The following is a 24,524-nucleotide window of genomic DNA, read 5'->3' on the forward strand; positions in this document are numbered from 1 at the left end:
AAAAGTGCAATCAGACAGATATGTTTTTCTGCTGTAGCAATGTGCAACGTTATTGAATTTTGCACTGTTCACATGGTGCAAGTTGTGTGCTAACCTCAACAAGGTTGAAACTGTCCTTCGATTCACTCTGTTCGATGTGGAAACGAACTCATACCATTTAATTGTCTCACTTATATGTATGGTTATTATTGGTGGCACTAAATTATCCTATCGATGAGTTGTACAAAAAAAAACCAACACAAAATCATAATTAACTTACTACAATCAGGTTGCATTGGTGAATTGTTTCGATTCAATTAAGTGTTTTCCACTTTCAATTCTTCCTTTTTCACTTTTGAGCCGCAGTTTATTAACAACTCTTTAATTTCCTTTTCCAGCATTTAATCTGGTTTATTTGGAATTGCAAATTTGTGTATAATTTAAGTTTCATCACATGAACTATAATCTTTCAAATACGTTTTTCTTCTCTTCCCTATTAAAATTGTATTAATGCTATTTTTTTTTTAATTTACTTTCCCATTTATAGATCCTGTTTGAAAGCAATAAATGAGGAAGTGAAACGTGTGGTCGTGTAGTGTTCAAAGTGCATTTAAATCAAGCGAAACTTATTCAAACTCGTTGTGTGTCGTAATTTACAGTGAAAATAAGGGAAAAAAACAAAAAAAAAAAACGATAACAACAAAACTGTGCGGCAAGCCGAGGAAAGTGTTCTGTTCCTCGCACTTGCCGTAAGGGACAGGAGTGTACGAAACGCGTACCGATACTTCACATCCGCTTTCGTGCCGTGTCCACAGTGCATTACAAACGACGTCAAGATTTACTCACCGACGCCTTTAGACGCCTCCAAGGCGTTAAAGCTGGAGGACGAATTTACCGGCATGAGTATGCCCGTTTATCCGTCAGCCGATAAAATGAAAATGAGTACTCCCAGCTGCTTTCCCGGTCGATACAGCCCCACCTACAGGGGGCCCGAACAGATGCGACGGTGTATGGCGAACCCATCGGTAAGTTTAGTTTATATTCGGTTTTTGTTTAATCTAAGATTGTTCTATTTAATCAATTTGCAATTTTAAATTACTTTATAAAATAATATTAAATAAGAAATACACAAAAGTAGGGAAACGCTTCAAAAATTTTTTTAAACAAATTAATTGTTGCTGGGATGAGATTATGAGGCGCTGTTTGTTTTAATGTTATCCAATGAAAATCGCTACTTTAGGTCGACCTAGAACTAATTAAAAGAAGAATATTATAATTAGTTAAGTAACAATAAACACACATAAACCTACTAGCCACTCAGCACCAGCAGCAAATGATTATCACCGCATGGAATGTGTTGGTTGATTGGTGAAATTTTCTCAAGTGCAGCAATTTGTTATTTTCCAGCACGCTTGGTCTCAGGAAATGGATCACTACTTCCTGCCCAGTTCACGTCTGTTCAAGCGTAAAATCAAATTTTCATAAGCTATTTGGTTCCGCCCGGCCAGACCCATTCGCGCCACATTCCGTTTGTCCAGCCGTACGCCAAACCTTACGTAAGCGTGTCGCTCTAAGTGCAATTGCCTAAGAGTGTGATGTCCCCAAGCACGTCCTCTGCCGGGCCTGACCACACCGCTAGGATGTTTCGCGTTGATGATAATGATGGTCGATTGTTGCCACCCCGGATGGAGCTAAGGATTAGTGGGGCTAAGGGCTGAGGTGGTGGTGGTGATGTGGGACAAGGAAAGCACCTCCATCATGGATGGACATATGGCCGGATTGCCCTATTTTGGCGATGAAATAGCAATGAATAACCAATGGCACGGACCAAACGGGGTTGCCTATGCGCCACAATTGCCGTGGAAAGATGGCGGCGATGTGTAGGGTAAAAGTGAGATAAATATCATCTGTACCGTGATGGGGTGCAGGCCGGTACAGGAAGGCGCACCTATGTGGCCACAATTAGTGCGGGAATTGGTCTGCCCCGTAAATGGCTCTTCTCGCTTCATTAGCAAAATTAACAAAATTAATCAGTGTCTCACACTGCGTTCAGCCGTCAATCTTCGTCTTTTCGCACATGTTGGTGCGAACGATTCTTTCTGCTGTATGTTAGATAATGAAAAGATGGAAAAACCTCAAATAAACTTAGAAAAGATTCCTATTTTTACGTGCAAAACGTCTAAACAAAAATCATCTTTACATCTGTTCGACTTTTAGTTGCCACATGTTAAGCCAATTTTAAATCCCAAATCTCAAGACCAACTATCTCATAATCTTGGAGTTATACAATTCTCAATTTAAAGAAGCTTCCTAATTAAATTAAGTAAGCATAACAAAAACAAACTGTTATTGCTTTTCGCCTTTAAAAGTTCTTCACTAATGCTGCGGAATTCGAAAAAAACGAAGACAAAATCCATACAAACGTTGGGTCGCTCAGGAAGACACGTTTCCTCCATCAAGCTGCGACTGCTGGAATGATATGTTTCGATTTTTGCGTTTCCCGCAATGAAACCCCGTAAACTTTCATTGTTCGTTTTCAGTGTTTGGGTTTCGGTTCCGGAGCTGGTGGTCCGATTTATTGTCCCACTAAATTGATATTCTTGGCTTTAATTTTTGCGGTCCGGTGTTTTGATGGCCGTTACGTGGCCCGTGGGTTTCTCACGTGTACTACAACGCCAGATAGTAGCTGTACTGTATCGGGTTCAAATGCTGTTAAGGCAGAATAAAGGCAGAATATGTGTTTGACCGTTCACCATTTGTCAGCGGACAGTGAAATAATTACGAAGCAATGGACATTTTTATTAGGTGATTCTGACAACTGCCGATCCCGAAACGTGATCAAGTAAAGGTCCCACAAAGTTCGGATCCCGTAGGTCATGCAAATCTATGGCCCTGTTTTAATACGCATATAACGCGGGTCGGGGAGATAAAAAAGACCGTATAATTCAATTATATAATGTTATGGAAAAGAAATAAAATATATGATTGAATATACGATCACAACAATACTGCAAGTTGATTAAATGTATGAAACTAATTTAGAAAATATGAAAATAAATATTTACTTTGATTGCAATCATATCTATGAAAAGAAGGCAGGATTACATAAAAGTAAAGTCTTATTTTTTCTAAAGAATTATTTTTCTTAACGTACTCTTAACTGTGTCTATGTCCTAGAGAAAATAAACGCAAAAAGGCCATTAAAAAAGTCGCTCAAAATAAAAGACTTGTGAGACAACAAGCAAGAAACTGAAAGAGCCTATTCTGGTCTTGCTTTAGTATTTTTTAAATATCACATTTAAAAAATCTTCTAACTTATGTTTAAGCATTCTAATTTTGATATTTCTGTTACATTTTCAATTTTCAGAGTCGATTTCTGGAGGATGCATCGCTGATGTGTAATTCCTGGTCACCTAGGCATAATGTAAGTATATTCGCTTTAAATTGACACCATTTTCTATATCTCCCAGTAACTGAAACATGAACCCAGTTGTCCACTTGGAGATGGACAAACGGAAAATAACTAACCGTTTACGACTTCCGCCAAACACAGTTAGTGGAAGTTAAAGTAAACCAACAAAACTGTCAAGTTTTTTCTTACATTTGTTTTTCTTCCAAAGTGCTACTAGTTTTCCTTCGTCGTTAACTTCAACGAGTTGTAAAAATGGAAAAACCCCACCAAAACACTTTTTACACTACATTTCCGCACTCTTTTGGGGCATTTCCTAAAATGCTTTCCCAAAAAGCATCACACATGCCACACTGTATGTGAAGTAACAGCCCTTGAAAATGTTGAGGTTTTGTTTTTGTTTTTTACTCCCCAACGCTCTGCTCAAAACTTAGACAGGCTCCGTTCACTCGCTTGAGAATCGAGGTGAATGGGTGGAAAAAATATACCCTGCAGGCCTAAAAATTTACACAACAAAAAAATAACAAACTTGTTCGAACTTGGTCTGCGTTTGCTCTTTTCGCTTCGGGAAGCAAAGTTTACTGGTCCCAGTCCCGTTCCTGGTTTCATCCCGAGCTTCACTGCTTCCGGCTTGTCAGGGAGCGTCAGTATCGATCGGACACGGACCGATCCAACACAAAATGGCACACACATACACACCAACACTACCATCGTATGGCGTTTGGTCGTCTCCGGTATATGTGGAAAGTCGATGGAAACTGCAGAAGCAAGGACGTACCGGGCTTTCCTTTCGACAGTTGATATGGTTGGAGTTTTTTTATTTTGTCTTTTCTGGTCTTTTCCATCTTGCTCGAGCTAACTTTTTGCAGCCTTATCGCTTTCCTTATTGATTACTGTAATGTTTTAAGTGTCGTTTGATCGAGAATGTCGTTGCCGACTGTCACCGGGCCGAGAGTTGACATTTATCGAGTAGGATAACGTTAAGTTCTTTCCGGTGTTTTCTTTTTCCCTCTCATGACACACATGACATATGGCTGGGAAATATCGCAAAGGTTTCTTATCCCGGTTTCCATCCACTGAATGTTGCCCAAACGTGCTGGATTGCAACAGTACACTTCCGTACTGATAGTTGCAGTTCGAACGTTCGAAAAACGTTTGTGGAAAAGATAAGGAAGCTTAAATGCTGATTAAAAATTAATATATTTTATTTCGAAAAATTAGAATTATCTATAATAAGCGCTGTCGTAAATTGGCAACGATTTGTTAACGCATCAATCGTGAAATGGATAAGGAAATCTTCTCGTAGTAAAGTGCCAAACATCGTAAGAATAATCATGACATTTGTTTTAAAAAGTATAACTGACATTTTAATCATATGTTAAATAGTAATAGTACATCGTTTATGACGTTTGGTAAAAGTCTTCTTAACATTGGTTTTAACATATTTACAAATTCATCTCTCTATAATTTCATCAAATTTAAGGAAAATGAAAAATGAAATAAATTTGATCGAAAAGTTCTAATAACTTCCAGTTAGTACAACCGTTTTTAGACCCCTATGTACTAAGATCAATACGAACCATTCATGAAAGTACATTAGCGAGTACATTAGCGGACTCTACTCGTCTGACAGGTGTTGACAATGGCAAACGAAAATAAAAACAATGAGTTGACAGATTGATCCTAACGTCCTATTCTTCCGGTGGTGTGAGAAAACTTACGCTTCCTGTTAGTACCTACCACCTGTCATCGTAGCTGCTGGTCATGGTCAAGCTTTCGTGTCCTTTCATCCATGTTTTTTTGGACAGTTGTTTGGAGCAACGGTGACAAACGCAATGACAATGACACGTGGCAAACCGTGGCCGAGTGTCTATTGACATTGTTTAATGTTATTACATCAGTTCCTGGAACACATTTAGCTTCAAACACAGATGATATATGATGCAGTTATCAAACTTCGTACCAAACAATCGAGCACCGTACCGTGCATGAGCCCAAGAAGGTTATTGCGGCCTCTGGGCAGAAAAATATTTTCATTTGTGACAGGTGGTAAAAACAATAAATGTCTGACCAAACTGACCAACATGTCATTCGTATGTTTCACCTTCCACCACGGTGGAAAGGTGGTGTTCCCTCATACATTTGGGGCAAAGAGCTATGGTTGTATTTTTATTTAACGTGTATCATGATGTATTTTCGGGGTTTTTTCTATCACAAGAGGTTAGGTCAATCCAAGAGGAGAAATGGCAGGGACAATGTTCCAACTCCAACGACTGCCCAACAAAAGGGTTCCATTCCATGATGAAGGTATTCTCTATTTCCCGGGAACTTACGCAAACCCACACCGGTCCAGTTTTCCATCCGGTTGGCACATGTTTCAATTATCCAAATTATACGCTCGCCTCACTTCGATGCACCGCACACTTTTGAAACAATTCGGCCCTGCACCGGGGGTGTGCAGCTCTCTTCAGGCCTCTTCTGCACCACCGGATATTGGTGCGTACTTGATGACGCAGAAATTTTGACAACGATTTAGAGAAATTGCAACCACTCGGTGCAGTTCCCCGGTTAGACACCGTAACCGGGTCGCTAGCAAATCAATGTTGAAATAATAAGGGACGAAAATATGTTTCACTAGCAAATAATAGTACACGAAGGGGTTTTTTTTCCTCGTCGTTACCTCAAACGTTTCCGTGCCCCGTGTGTGAGAGCGGCAGCAAGTGTAAATACCATTTTCCACCACCATCGTGCCCGGCTTTTTGATGAATCGGTGAGCAAATGGGAAATAGGAATGGACGAGAATCTGGAGAAGGGTGGGAACGGAAAGGGAACGACCACCATCAAAAGCTGCAATTTTCCCTTCCAGTTTCATAAACCTATAAATACACCTGTTACTGTTGGTTGAAGTCCTTCAATAAAAATAAAATAAACTCACTGCGGAAAATAAACCATGATATAGAGCGGGCCTGATGGGCCCGCTGTTGCACCATACCCTACACAATGCGACGTATATACGCCAGCCCTAAGAGCCGTGTTAACGACACGGACCCTTTTTTTCTCTTCGTCCTTTTTCGTTACCGTCCGCTTGATACCATTCCTTCTCCTTTCACTCCGCATCCGAAAACGGGGTACTCGTACACGCTCCCTAAATTCCACCGAAATGGTTGTCCTTCGAGAGGGTTGTTCATCGATGGGCAACCCCCCGAGTTTTCTTCGGTTTCGGGAGGGATTTTATTTCCCTCTGTGTCTTTTGAGCTCGATGATGATTTCTCGCTTTTTCCCGCCCGTTGTGGCAAGTTGCCTTCGCTTTGGCACCGTAAATGTGCCGAGGGTTTCGATATATTTTGTCCAGACTTCCGGGGGGAAAAAGGGTGAATGAGAAAGGGAAACAACATGAGGTGGCATTCCCCGTGCCCCGTAGATGGCCGTAACGAACGGGGTGAGAGATTCTTGACATCAAGTGCTTTTGTATGATAATTAACAAATTTATGTAGCACTTCGCACGATGAATGTCGATGTGTTTTACCGTTGCGTACCGTACTTTCTTAAGCGCCGCGGGGTGAATGTTTTTGTCCGACCTGTTTTTTTTTACCTGTTTGCTAACGAGAAGCAAATCTTGGTTCACATCAAAAGGACGGTGCTTCGTGGTACAATAGAGACCTTTTCGAATTGTTTCCTTCAAGTTTACGGGGAAACACAAGACGGGAAGTGAAGTGTATGTACACAATAATTGCCCACGTAAATCATGGTAGCAAAATGTTTCATTTCCTATCCACGGATAATTCGTCAACGGTTGGGCTGGAAAGCTACCATGAGCCAATGGGCACTCAACGCCTTCCGTCTGCTGATATCGATCTTGCTACATAAACGTTTTACCGGGAGGAAATTATCGATAATAAGTAACATAAAAAAAACCTCAACTCCTTCGGTAGCGGGGATCACTTAAAGTACACTGCACACAAACAAAAGGGTAGAAACATTTTTTTCGGTACACGCAAAGCAAGGCTGAAGGCGGAAAAAGGAAGTAAAAACCGTCCTAAAGCGGTGGCATATGTTGCAGTTCAAACATAATTCTATCGCAACCATGTACTTTGCGTTATTGTTTCGGGGCTTTCAGCTCGAGTGGACACGCTGGTTTCAACTACAAAACGGTAAGGGACAACAGGAACAGCAACAAAAAAACCACAAATAACATCCGGTCACGTGGCTTTCGTTGCTGGACGAGGCGGTGGCAAGAAGCCCTCCATCACAAGACCGACCTGGAATCGATTCGACAGGTTGGCATTAACGAAACGCGGCATTCTGTTCCACTTTCATTCACCTTTCCCGAAACCTCCACCAGAAAACCTTCATCATTCATCTATCAAAAATCAAACATCTGCTTTGTGAGTGTGTGTGCGTGTGGGTCTGTTGAGGGATCCCTTTTTGGCCACCATCGCCGTACGCACCTGGCTTTTCCATCGGCACCGAGGTGGTTTACGAAAATTACAAGTGGGATATTGCTACTCGTCCAAATTGGATCAAATGATTCGTACGATAAACCTTTCCCCACAACCTTGCTTCGGTGAAAGTTTTCCGTTAAATTAGGATTACCATTGCTAATGCCAATACATGTTTCGTGCACCGTCTTCGATTTTTTTTGGGGTGAGGTTCTTGGTGGTGTCCCCAGGAGAAGAAAACCATGTATCGAGCGCAACATTAAACCGATGGTGGGATATTGGTTCTTTGGGTTGGGTTTGATTGAGGTTTGATTGCACGCGGTCGAAAGGTGGATTTTCTTCCACACTGCCGTTATTGAGTTCGTTTCAAGTGCCTTAAGAAATGACAAATTGGCTCAAGCAGAGTTGGTTGAGCTTCCTTAAATCCAGTTATCTGGTTAGTCAGTCGTAAGAAATAGGCTGGATAACCGGATGAAGTTTTATTGGAGATTTGGTTCATATTTTGCTTTATTGGTTTGTTAAGATTTGACAATGGTGAAGATGGGAAGCAGATTTGTTTTTAATTTTATTATATGTTTATTTTGTTTTAATCTAAAACACATGTATGGATATTTCGATTTATTGTTTTATGTTGTTTAAAATCAACCATACATCCCTTTCGTTTTAGTTTGCATCTTAGTCATTTATTATCATTAATAAAATATTTGTATTTTTCAAATCAAAATATTGAGGATACCTACTAGCTAAACGGTAGAAATAACCAAAAATGATAAAATTTAGTAGAATATACGTAATTCTTTTAATGTTGTGAAGTTTGAAAAAATAATGTTTTTTATTTTAAAATTTTCCATTTCAAGGGTTCGTCGCTTTTCGTGCGAAAGTTTTTTTCGATCAAATTTACATAACAACACAATTATGACAAATCGCGGCAAAGATTTGTTTGCAAAATTTCCCAACAGGAGGTTAATGTTTACTCAAATAATCTACACTTCCCCTTAAACATATCTAATTAGTATGTACAATAACAGTGAATTTTTATGTCCATCTAATAAACCCACCATCATCCCGTGGTACGATATTTCGCAATTGTTTAAAATCATTAAAATTTTAGCACCATCAACGTATGGCGAATGGACTTGTGGCTAAACTACCGTAGTTCAAAAATACCGTGTACCTGCACCCTGTAAAACATCCCTCAATCTGGTCATCTACTCGAAGGGGACTATAAACTATACCCTTCAAATGGAAACAAGGAACGAAAGCGAGGGTTAAATCCCTCACGTTGATTTTAAAATCGAAATGTGACAGGTTTTGAGTACTCGTACCCATCCCATCTCGACTTCCCATTCCGAAACGATGAACCGACAGGTTCAACGAAAGACAGCTGGCAATCTGGTGGTAAAATTATTACAAGATAACTAATAAGCTTTCCTCTCCCGCTACGCCAGCCGACCGGCTGATTCGATTCCTGCGTTTGCGCAAGGGCATTTGAAGCCTTTGCTGGATTGCCCTAATGCCGGCATCATCGGAAGCGGATCGTCGTCATCATCATCATCCTCATCATCATCAGCTACACCGAACCGAAAAGTGACAATTAACCCTTTGATTTTGCTGCCGGAAAAATGTTTCCTCTGGGACTGTTGACGTTAATTAGAAAGGCGTCAGCATGAAATTTGATGGTCAGATGGTCGGTTACGGGTTTTTGGTTCGTGAAAACGGACACGTTACACAGGAATGAAAATTTATCGTCCACTTGATGGCATAGCAACAAGGCATGTAGATTTTTAATTGTGTAGAAAATATCGTTTTGTTTCTCGCTTAGGATGTTTTGGGATGGAACCATGGGTTTTGGGACCCGAAAAACCCGGGTTCGGGAAAGTGGAACCCTGAAACACATACATTATGCAGATGGATCTAACACTTTTGCGCTGTTACGCACCACAGTCGTTCATGCGTCGGTTTTCGTTTGATCGTTTTCGTTACAGGGAGACATATTTTCTGGTTTGAACGATGGAATTTTAAGCAGAGCGGAAGCGCTTGCCGCCGTCGATATTGGCAAGCATCAGAACAATCATCCACAGATGGCAACGCAGCTAAAGCATGACGTCATGTACCATCACGGGATGGGAGCACCTCCACAGAGGCCTCTACAGGTAGGTGAAAGAAACATTGGAAAACGGGCGTGATGCGTTTAAATATTGATTCAAATTTTGCGCTTCTATGATTTTCAATCATTTGCTTAGAATATTGTAGTGAAAAATAATTATTAACTTATTGTACCACAAAGAAAAATGTGTAAAAACATGCCATAAATGCCGGTTTGAAAAAATCGGTACAAAGCACCAGGCGTCTCCATGAGTTGACGGAACACGTGTTCTTTAGTTAAGTGTTAATTAAGTGTTAATTAAAACATTGTAGAAGCAAGTGATGGATATTTTTTCAATGTAAAAATTGTAACAACAAAGTAATTAATTAAGTACTTTATAACGCTCATAAAAATGACGTTCGGATGAATTTTAAAGAGCAATTGTTAAAAGACTCTTGAATAAATCCATTTGGCGCAACTTTATAACAGTTAATATTAGTATGGGCTGGCTATTATCCTACAAATAAAAAGGTTATCTACTGTAGTAGCCGCATTTTATATGGCCAAACGTTTGGGCCAAGCGAATCGCTCAATAAACAGGGTAAGAAGGAGTACTCGGATCTCCCTTCTGATGTCGAATGAAATCTTTCGTATTTTACTAAAGATTTCCGTAGATCCGTCTCTATGACTGAGAGTCTAAAATGATATTTTGTCGTCTCTCTGCTAAGGAACAAACAAATAAAAACTCCAAATCATGTATTTAAAATACATCAAGACCATCATTAGAATGTAATGTTATTCTCCACTTAAACAGAACCAGTTAGCAATTTAAGCGATCGAATAACATCTATTATCAGCCGTGCGACATAAGCGCCGGATTATTACAAATCTTTCACAATAATTACAAACGATTAGAAACTTGCAATCGACCAGAAGATGATAGCTACGATCGTAATCGTAGCGTTCAAATCGTTCAGCGCAACAAATCGGCAGCGACAGGAGCGTACCGTTAAAGTGTGCACCGTTTTATAATTATCCCATTACACGTACCCTGCGGCATGAAAACAATAAACGCACCGGGTGGTGTGGTTCGGGTTCGGTCGGGCACACGTTTCCTCGCCAACCAGCTGCCAACACTGGTCGTGAAACTGTTGTTGTAAGATTGAAATTTAAACAATCAAACCAATCGTAATCTTGGTGTAGCGTCGCTTTACCGGATCGTCGTCGATGCGGAAGGCAGCCACCCGCTAGGCGTCATTGGGCCTTTTCATCGTTTTTGGGTGGATTAAAATAATTTTCAATTTCCTCCCGGCGATTCGGTTCCGCTACCAGCGAAACCCCCATTTACGTTACGCCCCTGGATCATCCTTCGCTTGGTTGCGTTGTTTTGGCCTTTTGCTAACCACCGTAACGAACTGGTGGTGGTGTAACAAATGTGATTTTTGCCCTGGGCCATAACCACCCACTCCACACACGCACACGCTGCAGATGGAGGAGATGGTGGTGGAAAAACGCTGGAAGGAAATTGTGCGTTTCCCATTCTAATTTGCCACGATTGACGTGGCACGTTTCTTGCCCAAACGTGGCACAAGTGGCAACGATTGAACCCCTCTGGAAGGGCTCTTTTTTGCTAAGCACAACAAGTGTATATGGGTTTTTATTTTCCCGCGCAGTAACCTTCCCTTGGTTGGGAGCAGGTTGGGTTTTAAGCCCGTACGCAAATGAGACATGAACGACGGAAGGGAAATTAACTAAAAAAAAGAAAAGAGGAATGAACCAAAAAAAACAAATGTGTTAAATATTGGTAAAAAACGTACACACACGGGCACGCCATGAAGGACAAAGGGAGTTGGCAAGCGTGATAAGGTTTTCACCCTGCCAAGGTATTCTTTGTCTCTGGCACTTGTATATTTCCATCCGTTTCACTTTTATTACAATTACCTACCTTCAATTGCCCAATAGTTGCCCAGAGAGTTCCGAGAGATCCCGAAGTCTCTTCATCCCCGTACGCAAACACCCATTTGATGGCCCCCAACAATGAGCAGGGAAAACAAGGGATACGACCTATTCACAAATTCCCTCGGTCCGCATCTTGGTCGCAAAGAAAACGGAATAACACAACCAACAATAAAATAAAAAGAAACAAACTTACCCATTATTACCTTCGGGGATTTCGGGGGAACCCGTCGAGAAGTTGGACTCGCGGGTGGGGTGGGGGGTGGCCGTTCTGTTGGTTCCCCCAAAGGACCCATTCAATGCATAATATAACGGCAACAATGGAGGTTTTGCTGTTGATAAAACAGTTTACAAATGTGCTCCCGCTTATCATAAGCGTATGGATGGCGTGTGCGGACGTTCAAACAAGCGCAGCTACTGAGCGAATCTCTGAAGGTTCTTCAAGAACCGGGCAGGATGTGTTCGGCGGAGTTATCGTGGCAGTTTTCTCGCGCACACCGTGATTGGGAAGCGGGTAGGTTCCGACATGTTCCGACAGCCATTGGTGGCTCTTGTCTTTCGTCCGGTGATTGTTTGCTTCCGAATTGCTTTGCCCGTCGCTCGCTCGAATGAGTGTTTGTCTGGGAGAGGGTGTTGTGTGTGCGTCACCATGTTCGATGGTGACGCGACAAATTCGCGTTACGACATCTCAATTCTCCCGTGGCCTTATCCGCACGGTTGCCACGTGTGCGACACGTGACCCACTCCACTCACACCGCACGCCACACTCCCGGAGCGGAGTGTAAAGATATTTTGTTTCAATTGATATTTATGATTATCGGGTAGACTGACGGAGGTTTACTTTAGGCTTCGTTAAACGTCCCTTTAAATGCAAGGGTGAGGAGTAACAAGGACCAAGGCTCCTCTCATGCTACCTGCTGTCGATTGTCGGCTTCCGCAGTCCTTCCTCCCCGGTTGTAATTGATCACAAACAAAATCAATTACAGTAATGAGAAACAAACCTAAATTGCACTTTACATGACAACGGCATCGGGATGTCTACTACCGCGTTGTTCGCACTTGCGGTAGTTCGTATTTGTGGTTGTCCGCACGGTCACCACGCCTGCCCACCGATTGCATACAACGCTCACACAAATTTCACGGTTAGTGTTGTCGCGCCGTCGTTGCAAATTGTTTTATAGTTGTTTTTATTTCTTTTTTTATTATCGAATTTATTGAGGGAGGAAGCAAATTGAGCATGTGATTGGCCAAAAATAACTTGTCGTTTTGGGCAATGAATAGTGAAATTAAGGTTCATTGTTGTGAGCACTTTAGTTGCTTGAAACCATTTTGAAGTAGTTATTGGATTACTGCACGAGTTTAGATTTCGCTAAGTTGAGAGTCTGCATTTACTAATCGTTTGATGAATCTGATTACTTCATCTAATATTGTACTATTTCTCTGTCTGTATAAACAATCTAAAGCGACTTCTCGTGCTTGGTCGTCCGGTATCAATCTAATGGCATGCCCAGCATATAGTTTTTAATTATCGATTCACTGAAAGCTAAGAATCGTTTTCCTACTTTTAAGAAAAGTGAAACGAAGCATAATTTCTACTTTTATTATCTGGAGAAGAATAGAGTTGAAATTTGGATTTGGATCTCGGATTAATTATTTTTAAATTTGAAACCTTGGATAATAATTATTCGCTTAGCTAAATAAAAACAAAATCAAATTTCCTTTTTCTTTTCGACTCCGTGAGTCAAAGTTTTTCATTATTACCTGAAGTCGGAAGTCAATCCATGCGTTTTGTCACTATTTATATCCAACCATGGAGACCTTCTCTTCCTTTTATATAATTTTGTTACCCATCTGTAACAAGCTGATGTCGGAAGCATATATCCCAGGAGCGGAATAATTGTTTGCGTTGCCTTACTGTTTATACTTTTAGTCATTGTTTATATCTAACAAAGCCTTCATAAATCCTTCACCACATCATGCACCTCATCCAACCAACAAACGCACACGCACTAATCAATGCGTCTTGTAAGATGAACCCTCGGGGCAACAACATTGGCAAAGCTTTACAAAACGCAACCACAAAGCCAAGAATAGTCCGGGACATGGAACCTGGGTGGCACCCGACAGGTGGTGGTGAACCTTGTTTAGCAGCAAACCAAATCTCATCCCCGGTCCCAGACAGGAGCACACGAGGCTGGATCATACTAATGTTGCTCGGCTGTACTCTTCGCAACCTCAGGAGTTGTCGAAAAGCATAAGCCTTCATAAATAAGTAATGAACGACGAAGGCACCGTCGACGACGTTTAGAACGTACGGTACCAGCCATGCCGCGGGGTGAGTAAGGGGCTGAAACAAGCCGGGAAAAGAGGGGGGATTCAGAAAATCGATATCAACATCAACAGTCAGTGAAGCCCGACGGTGGAAAAGATGAAACAAATTAAGTGGCGACGCTTCTCCTACTTCTGATATCGCGCAGCGTTGTTGCTGTTATCCTTCTTCGAAAGGTTGCCATTTCCCTGGCAATGGGTTGCACCGAACCGGGATTGGTTTGGTTGAAAACTTTGATGAAGAAACAATGATGCGTTAGCATGGAGATTTTAAAAGATGAGGATCAAACCGTTACCATTACATATTGCGTGAGTGTCCAACGATGGATGGACAATGTTGACGACGGTTGGATAGTTGGATTGGATGATGAAATTGTTTGCGGTTGTTAGTTTGGTTGAAAACCTATGGCCAGGTATGGCTCAAATGAACCTCAAATGAACAATACATAATAACAATTCACCAGAACGTGTGCGTCCTGTCCCTGTTGGTGCGTAAATAAATCGATACCAAAAGGTGAAGAGATGATGGTGCATGGCAAGTGGCGAGTTGCGAAGCATTTCATGCATGGGAAAGAGGCTTCCATTATGGCAGTACGTTTCTCGCCGTCACCAAGTTGCCATGTTTCGCGTTCCGCCAGTAGGCAGGATCATTTGAATAAATCTATTCTATTGGTCCGATTCCGTATTGTGCTTGTGCGCGAAAACATCTCCGGCCGGAAACTAATCGAAAACGGGTCGAAACAACCCGTCATTCCATCCGGTTGGCCGCTCTAACGGGGCGAGTTTATGGCAGACGGTGTGCTGAAGGGAAGCCCTTGGAAAGCCTTTTAGCATACCGGAAGCAGCAGCCCTGCCGACATCGAACGGGAACTCGACGGGATGATTGGTCCGGTGTGCGTCTGCGCGTCGTACCCCACCCAAGTCCCTTGTTTGGCTCCCCCTTCTATCCCCCTCTCTCCCTCTAACCAGCACCTTCTCTCCCCTTTTCGCTACTCCAAAACTTCTCGGACGCACAATACACGTCCGTGCATATATTGTGTCTCTAGCATTGTTCGTCTCCTCCCCCCTGGTTTATGGGGCCGGATTTCTATTTGCTCTATGCTGCGGGTTATCATCCATTCGGTATCATGGTCCGGAATGATGCCGCCGCCCGGAAATGGCCATTCCGAGCCATGTTCATCGTCGTGGCACCGTGTTCATGTTAGGCCATTCCGTTCAATGGCATCTCGTTCCATTTTCGATTCAATGCCGTTTTATCTGTTTTATATTTTTTGGTCATTGGTGAAAAGAGGAAAAACGCACACACACACACAAACAGAATGAGAGAAATGAAATGATAAAAAAGGTAGCCGTAGTATAAAATAAATTGAAACAGAATCAAAACGAGAATGAGTTTCCAAAAGCGAAAAAAAAGCGAAACATACAAATGGAGGCGCGAAAAAAAAACTCAACATCCTGAACCAGAACCGAGGGTGACCGGGTGACTACGGTTGATGATGCTGTTGTTGCTTACGGCGTGACGACAAGTGGGTATACACACAGATAAAGTAAGTAAAAAGAAGAAATGCCCGAAAAAAAAGGCTCACTCGCTCCCTCCCTAAACAGCGTGTTCCTTGGTAGGAATATATTTTTCAGGGCGGAAGAAATATCCATTTAATGAAAATATCATAACGCCCGGTTTCGAATGGACAATTGTAGAATTGGTGATGAAAACTGTAACGAAAAGCAAACACAAAAAAGCGATGTTTTCCATTTTTGGGTTTGTTGTTTTTTGGCCTTTTTTTCATTGTAGACCATTCATCGTGTTTTAATGTTGGGTTAATTGTTGAAAGCTGAACAGCAGTTAATTAAATTACTTAACACAATTTGCCTTGCTGATTTATGTTTCTTCTAATAGTGCTTTAATGTGGATAGGAATGTGTCATATTTATTAATACATTTTGACTATTGAGGAGTTTCGAGGTGCTTGAATGATCATCCTCCGGATCGAGAAGTGGTAGATACAATAAATCTTTTAAGAATCTTATGGAAGCTTGAAGAAGGTAAACTGCTAATGTCGTCTTCCTGACCTTTCTGATAGAGCCATCAACGCCGCTTCATCTCAGTTTGGGGCTACCACGCCTTCTCTGTCCATGTGAACGACCTAAAAGGACCCCAGACCTCAGAAGATTCATGGCTTTATACATTTTTAGTTTTCAGTTTATGCAATAAAACTTGAAATAAGAATTACCTGATAAATATCCTAAGTACTGCTAACCTTCATTGGTAAAGAGCGATTCAGTTGAGATCAATCTTTAGAGGTTCATAATTCTATAGAGATTCACAGATCTTCAGTAAATCTTGATCCTTTGAAGCTCTTCTTCTCTCTGTGAGGCACATTGGTGGTACAATAGAGGAATTCAGCTTCCAGAGCCTTCCTTTATTAATCCACTGTATTTGGCTAACGCTTCAAGGTCTCAAACTTTTCACGGGGCAGGCAACTAACGTCGTATGTCTCTCCGAATTCTCCAAAGATTAGAAAGATTCATAAATCTTCCTAAGAGAAATTCAGAGCTATTCATTCGCTCAAAAGATTCACTCAGATTTATGCGGCTGAGGTAGGTTCGCCCAACATTAGTAGCTTAAAGTAAAAGAGGAATAAACAATATCTCATAAAAACACATTTATCTGACACGAACTATATAAGCCGTGGTTCAAAGTGATTTTTGATACGATTGTAGATCGGTATCGCAAGATATGTTTCAATCGGGAACTGACACAACACAACATTAGGCCAGATTTATTGTTCTCCGCCCTTGGGTAACCTCACAGACCACCGTTTCCCTACATCAGTGTAGGCCGATCTGTAAGCACTTGATGATGCGTTCGCTAATAGGATTTCCATGATCTTGTCTTCCCTGTGTATCAATCTGTGCACTTTGCACTACTTTGCCTTCGCTGACACTTCGCGTGCGTTACGGACAGATGCGCTTTTTGTGCTGTTTGGTACATCCATCGGCCCTTCATCTCACCCCTCGCACTTATGCTTTATCTAATTGTTGATACGAGCTGTGCGGAGTGTAGCATAGGAGCGAGGCAGGAGAATTACCGTATCTCAAAACCCTTCGGGAAATAAACCCATCTAAAAGAGGATCATCATACGGAGGGGTTTGAAAGCATTGTCCTGGGCTGTGACCTGTGTGCGAAACAGACCGTGAAAAGGGAAAACGAGAAAGTGTTATCTGTTTTGTTTGAGTCATAGGAAACAACAAACGATTGTGACTCGAAAAAAAATCAACGATGGAAATAGAAACAAGACAAAAGACATAAAGGCAGAGTTGCCAGTCAAAACAAGAATCGTAATAGTACACCTTCTGGTCGTCACATAAGCGAACGAACCTGGCTGTGGTGTACGTTCCGATCCGTTCAAGGAAGAGGAAAAAACATACCCATCGTACATGGAAGATTATGCACTCGGGGGAGAACTCAATTGCTTTTATAGGTACGAAAATATATATTTACAAACAAACAAAAAACAAACGAAACATGAAGTAAAGCAAGATCCAACAGTAACAAGTTTCTGCAAATGGTTTTTTTTCTTCACTCCATCGTGGAGAATTGCTTTAGATTTCGAAAGGAATCTTCTAACGATTCTTCTGGCGACTCTCTACAAAAAAAAAACGTTGACGCCATGTTTCGAAAGGGTCAAAGAAGCCGTTCGACACTGCCAGTAGGTTCCGTTTTCAATAAAGATGTAAAACCATCTCAGTGACTTCATGCCTCTTTCTATCGATTCCGGAATTCCCTGGAAAGGAATGGGAATGGGTTCTTGTTAGGACGGGAGGCATTTTATTAGACCATCTTAAGTATCGTAAAACTGGTCGGATTACGGTCAGCGATCTCGTTTCTCGATTTCTTCGGCAACAATTTATGTTGGCCCTTTTTTTTGGCTACTACTTCTCAAGTTCCTCCTGTACTTCAGTGTTCACTAGCAGGTAGTTGCGCTTTGTTGATGTGGAGATGGCTGCAATTTTACTGCAGCACCGGTATCCAGGGAAGTTTGGTTGGCAGTATTAAGGACTCGGGGATGGATAAATGTTTCCGAAATGAAACTTCCAAACAATGCCAAACAGCCATTTGTTGCTGGTGTGATATATCCTGCCAAAACGTTGTGCAAGACATCCACTCCAGAAGACGACCCTTTCCCCCAGGCAATGTAAGACTTGTCAGCGTAGATGCGTTTTCTTCACGCACTCACCTGACTTACAAGGAAGAGAAAGATTCATGGATATTCACCTTTCGTTTTTCGTAAAATGAAGTTCCCAGCCAAAAGAACGAACCCTCGCACCCGATTGTGGGCAATTTTCTGTTCTGTTTCTGCTAGAGATCTTCGCCTTCGCTAAACCCACCGAACACAAAACTGTAAGGTGGTGTAATGTGGTTTTACGTTCACGGCAACTGGTGGTGAGCCGCAACGGTTCGCTGAACAACAATCAAACTACTGAGGGATTTGTGTGCGTATTCCGTTTCGTACTTGCCGGTCGCCGTAGGAGTATTTTATCACTAACGAGACAATGGAGGGTGACTTCTTGTGTTTTTCTGTTGCCTTGAAGGGGGGAAGGGTCGTGCAAATGCGAGAGAAAATAAAAACAATCGCTGTAGCAAAAATAAACTTCAAGCAGTAGGAAGAACAACATCAAAGACAGGTCCCCATTGCAGCGAACGTTTCGCCCGGGCAAATGAATCAGGACGAAAATTTACTCTCAAGGTATGCATTTGTTTCTATTTACCTTCAGCTGTGTGGCTGTGTTTGTGTCCGCTGTTGTAATTGTAATTTATGGATCGAATTATCGCCCCCTCGTAAAGGATACATTTATTTCAATTAGGTTCGGATTCTGGTCGTCTTTTGCCGGGTGTCCGTGCGTTTCAGCAGCAGGTGAAAATGAGCTTGTGCAAAGCGCATTCCAATGCGGGTACGGTCAAGGACCGGTGTGAAGGAATTAATGCAAAACAACAACAGGTTTCTTCTGCCTGTAAGTCCTGTTGCGCGTGCAACAAATAGTCGGCAACAAAAGTGATTAATCTTCTTTGCTACGCAAGATGCAAGCAGGTTTTGGGTCGGCACGTCACGAAATTTGGTTGGAGAAAGTTGTTGAAGTTCAACTATGACAGATTAATAATTACACCGTGCCAGATTAATGAGGCTCATCAGGTTTAGAGCAGTTTCAAGGGCTTTTTTGTGGGTCGGGTGCCACTTTTCTTGGTTTGCCAGTTTTCAGCACTCGACAATGTGTAAGGGTGGTGATGCTGGATTTGACAAATGAGCATGCTTGCTGAACGGCAGCCATATGATGAGTGTAATTAATTTACAAAGCAATTCATTAAGCAAACCGGATGGAAACGATAACTAAGCAGCATGGTTAAGCAGCAAGAGGACAACGAGCGATGATGATTGACCGATTAACTAACGGATTCAAGGGAGGGGAGTTTTTGGGGTTGATTAGGTTTTTTTTTCGCTTGTTGGTATGATTTAAAGAGGTGTGATATTTAATTTTAGATATTTGATTATGCAAAACTTCTTGACTTTCGCCTTGAACTGACATAAAGTGGTATTCTAAAGATTTGTTTGTAGCAGAGATAAGAATAACAACTCTTTTTAGTGTGTCAACTCAGAGTGAATGAGTCGTTATTAGGAGTCAGCTTGTTTAGCGACTCATTTCGGACGTCATGTTGAAACGTCATGAGTTGAGTTGAAACAAAAATGAGTTGAATCGGAATACATGTGTACAATATTTTTAGGATTTTTATTACCCTACTCGGAGGCGGATCATCCACTACGCAAACTAAGCGGCCACGGGGGGCCCCGATGCTAAAGGGGCACTTGTAGAGTTCAATATGCATGTCTTAGAAAATTGTAATACTTTTCATATTTTCTTTCGTCGGTTGTGGTTATAACGTTGATGTAATTTAATGCGAATTTGTTAAAATAAGCTTCTTTTCACTTCAATAGTGCTTTAAATAAGAAAAAGAATAAAAAATAATAAAAAAGGTCTACAAATTTGAAAATTTCCTAAGGCTGTAGCCTTAGGTTTTTTTGAGTATTTTTGCAAAATTTTATAAATTGATTTATTTTAATGCGAATTGGTTGAAATAGGTTTCTATTCACTCAAATAATGCTTTAAAAAAAAGACTGGAATTTAATAAAAAAATCAAAAAATTAAAAAAAAAATGAAAATTTTCCTCATTTTTGCTCCAAATTTTGCCTATAACTCGGTCGGTATCCAACGGATCGCCAATCTTTAACCTGTGGTCGATAGATGGCACCAATGGCTACATTTTCTTCTTGGACGGCCATGCCCTCAGATGTTTGTGCCAGAAGTTATTCGAGGAACCAAGTTCCTTACCCTGTTTGAGAAAATGTAAAATTTTCCTCATTTTTGAGCAATGTAGCAAAAAATTTAAATGTGATATATTTGGATGGGAATTTGTTGCAATAAGTTTCTTTTCACTTCAATAGTGCTTTAAATTAAAAAAAGAATAAAAAATCGGAAAAAAAATTTAAAAAAAATTTCAACTCGAAAATTTCATAAGGCTAACCCCTTACGATTTTTTTGGGAAATTTTGCAAAAAAAATTAAATTGTTTTATTTTAATGCCAATGGGTTGCAATGAGTTTCTTTTCACTCAAATAATGCTTTAAATGAAAAAAAAGAATAAAATATTAGAAAAAAATTTTAAAAAAAATTTCAACTCGAAAATTTCATAAGGCTAACCCCTTACGATTATTTTGGGAAATTTTGCAAAAAAAATTAAATTGTTTTATTTTAATGCCAATGGGTTGCAATGAGTTTCTTTTCACTCAAATAATGCTTTAAATGAAAAAAAAGAATAAAATATTAGAAAAAAATTTAAAAAAAAAAATTCAACTCGAAAATTTCATAAGGCTTACCCCTTACCGTTTTATTTCAATGCCAATGGGTTGCAATGAGTTTCTTTTCACTCAAATAATGCTTTAAATGAAAAAAAAGAATAAAAAATCGGAAAAAAATTTAAAAAAAAATTTCAACTCGAAAATTTCATAAGGCTTACCCCTTACGATTTTTTTGGGAAATTTTGCAAAAAAAATTAAATTGTTTTATTTTAATGCCAATGGGTTGCAATGAGTTTCTTTTCACTCAAATAATGCTTTAAATGAAAAAAAAGAATAAAATATTAGAAAAAAATTTTAAAAAAAATTTCAACTCGAAAATTTCATAAGGCTAACCCCTTACGATTATTTTGGGAAATTTTGCAAAAAAAATTAAATTGTTTTATTTTAATGCCAATGGGTTGCAATGAGTTTCTTTTCACTCAAATAATGCTTTAAATGAAAAAAAAGAATAAAATATTAGAAAAAAATTTAAAAAAAAAAATTCAACTCGAAAATTTCATAAGGCTTACCCCTTACGATTTTTTTGGGAAATTTTGCAAAAAAAATTAAATTGTTTTATTTTAATGCCAATGGGTTGCAATGAGTTTCTTTTCACTCAAATAATGCTTGAAATAAAAAAAAGAATGAAAAATAATAAAAAAATCAAAAAATTAAAAAAAAAAATTCAAAATTTTCCTCATTTTTGCACCAAATTTTGCCTATAACTCGGTTGGTATCCAACGAATCGACAATCTTTAACCAGTGGTCGATAGATGGCACCAATGGCTAGATTTTCTTCTTGGACAGCCATGCCCTCAGATGTCTGTGCCAGAAGTTATTCGAGGAACCATGTTCCTTACCCTGTTTGAGAAAATGTAAAATTTTCCTCATTTTCGAGCAACGTAGCAAAAAATTTAAATGTGATATATTTGGATGGGAATTTGTTGCAATAAGTTTCTTTTCACTTCAATAGTGCTTTAAATTAAAAAAAGAATGAAAAATCAGAAAAAATTTAAAAAAAAAATTTCAACTCGAAAATTTCATAAGGCTAACCCCTTACGATTTTTTTGGGAAATTTTGCAAAAAAAAAAAATTGTTTTATTTTAATGCCAATGGGTTGCAATGAGTTTCTTTTCACTCAAATAATGCTTGAAATAAAAAAAGAATGAAAAATAATAAAAAAATAAAATTTAAAAAAAATGAAAATTTTCCTCATTTTTGCACCAAATTTTGCCTATAACTCGGTTGGTATCCAACGAATCGCCAATCTTTAACCTGTGGTCGATAGATGGCACCAATGGCTAGATTTTCTTCTTGGACAGCCATGCCCTCAGACGTCTGTGCCAGAAGTTATTCGAGGAACCAAGTTCCTTACCCTGTTTGAGAAAATGTAAAATTTTCCTCATTTTTGCTCCAAATTTTGCCTATAACTCGGTCGGTATCCAACGGATCGCCAATCTTTAACCTGTGGTCGATAGATGGCACCAATGGCTACATTTTCTTCTTGGACAGCCATGCTCTCAGATGTCTGTGCCAGAAGTTATTCGAGGAACCAAGTTTCTTACCCTGTTTGAGAAAATGTAAAATTTTCCTCATTTTTGCTCCAAATTTTGCCTATAACTCGGTTGGTATCCAACGAATCGCCAATCTTTAACCAGTGGTTGATAGATGCCACCAATGGCTAGATTTTCTTCTTGGACAACCATGCCCTCAGACGTCTGTACCAGAAGTTATTCGAGGAACCAAGTTCCTTACCCTGTTTGAGAAAATGTAAAATTTTCCTCAGTTTTGCTCCAAATTTTGCCTATAACTCGGTCGGTATCCAACGGATCGCCAATCTTTAACCTGTGGTCGATAGATGGCACCAATGGCTACATTTTCTTCTTGGACGGCACTGCCCTCAAACGTCTGCGCCAGAAGTTATTCGAGGAACCAAGTTCCTTACCCTGTTTGAGAAAATGTAAAATTTTCCTCATTTTTGCACCAACTTTTGCCTATAACTCGGTCGGTATCCAACGGATCGCCAATCTTTAACCTGTGGTCGATAGATGGCACCAATGGCTAGATTTTCTTCTTGGACGGCCATGCCCTCAGATGTCTGTGCCAGAAGTTATTCGAGGAACCAAGTTCCTTACCCTGTTTGAGAAAATGTAAAATTTTCCTCATTTTTGCTCCAAATTTTGCCTATAACTCGGTCGGTATCCAACGGATCGCCAATCTTTAACCTGTGGTCGATAGATGGCACCAATGGCTACATTTTCTTCTTGGACGGCCATGCCCTCAGATGTTTGTGCCAGAAGTTATTCGAGGAACCAAGTTCCTTACCCTGTTTGAGAAAATGTAAAATTTTCCTCATTTTCGAGCAATGTAGCAAAAAATTTAAATGTGATATATTTGGATGGGAATTTGTTGCAATAAGTTTCTTTTCACTTCAATAGTGCTTTAAATTAAAAAAAGAATAAAAAATCGGAAAAAAATTTAAAAAAAAATTTCAACTCGAAAATTTCATAAGGCTTACCCCTTACGATTTTTTTGGGAAATTTTGCAAAAAAAATTAAATTGTTTTATTTTAATGCCAATGGGTTGCAATGAGTTTCTTTTCACTCAAATAATGCTTGAAATAAAAAAAAGAATGAAAAATAATAAAAAAATCAAAAAATTAAAAAAAAAATTAAAATTTTCCTCATTTTTGCACCAAATTTTGCCTATAACTCGGTTGGTATCCAACGAATCGCCAATCTTTAACCTGTGGTCGATAGATGGCACCAATGGCTAGATTTTCTTCTTGGACAGCCATGCCCTCAGACGTCTGTGCCAGAAGTTATTCGAGGAACCAAGTTCCTTACCCTGTTTGAGAAAATGTAAAATTTTCCCCATTTTTGCTCCAAATTTTGCCTATAACTCGGTCGGTATCCAACGGATCGCCAATCTTTAACCTGTGGTCGATAGATGGCACCAATGGCTACATTTTCTTCTTGGACAGCCATGCCCTCAGATGTCTGTGCCAGAAGTTATTCGAGGAACCAAGTTCCTTACCCTGTTTGAGAAAATGTAAAATTTTCCTCATTTTCGAGCAATGTAGCAAAAAATTTAAATGTGATATATTTGGATGGGAATTTGTTGCAATAAGTTTCTTTTCACTTCAATAGTGCTTTAAATTAAAAAAAGAATAAAAAATCAGAAAAAATTTTTAAAAAAAATTCAACTCGAAAATTTCATAAGGCTAACCCCTTACGATTTTTTTGGGAAATTTTGCAAAAAAAATTAAATTGTTTTATTTCAATGCCAATGGGTTGCAATGAGTTTCTTTTCACTCAAATAATGCTTTAAATGAAAAAAAAGAATAAAATATAAGAAAAAAATTTTAAAAAAAATTTCAACTCGAAAATTTCATAAGGCTAACCCCTTACGATTTTTTTGGGAAATTTTGCAAAAAAAA

General features: G+C 39.8%; 2 protein-coding genes across 5 annotated transcripts in view; both read left to right on the forward strand.

The window, feature by feature from the left end:
* The window catches only part of LOC125765928 (nucleolar protein 58), a 135,725-nt gene that overhangs the window by 20,066 nt on the left and 91,135 nt on the right, over nt 1–24,524 (forward strand). The gene's annotated exons all lie outside the window — the stretch shown is intronic.
* The window catches only part of LOC125765956 (inhibitory POU protein), a 44,188-nt gene that overhangs the window by 11,923 nt on the left and 7,741 nt on the right, over nt 1–24,524 (forward strand). For all 4 annotated transcript variants that reach the window (XM_049431513.1, XM_049431515.1, XM_049431516.1 and 1 more), the window contains exons 2-4: nt 527–1,004; nt 3,347–3,403; nt 9,813–9,980. In XM_049431513.1, coding sequence (XP_049287470.1) covers nt 879–1,004; nt 3,347–3,403; nt 9,813–9,980 — 351 coding nt within the window. In that variant the 5' untranslated portion in view covers nt 527–878. The remainder of the gene's footprint in view (nt 1–526; nt 1,005–3,346; nt 3,404–9,812; nt 9,981–24,524) is intronic.

The sequence above is a fragment of the Anopheles funestus genome, chromosome 2RL, assembly GCF_943734845.2.
Source record: "Anopheles funestus chromosome 2RL, idAnoFuneDA-416_04, whole genome shotgun sequence".
Taxonomy (NCBI): domain Eukaryota; kingdom Metazoa; phylum Arthropoda; class Insecta; order Diptera; family Culicidae; genus Anopheles; species Anopheles funestus.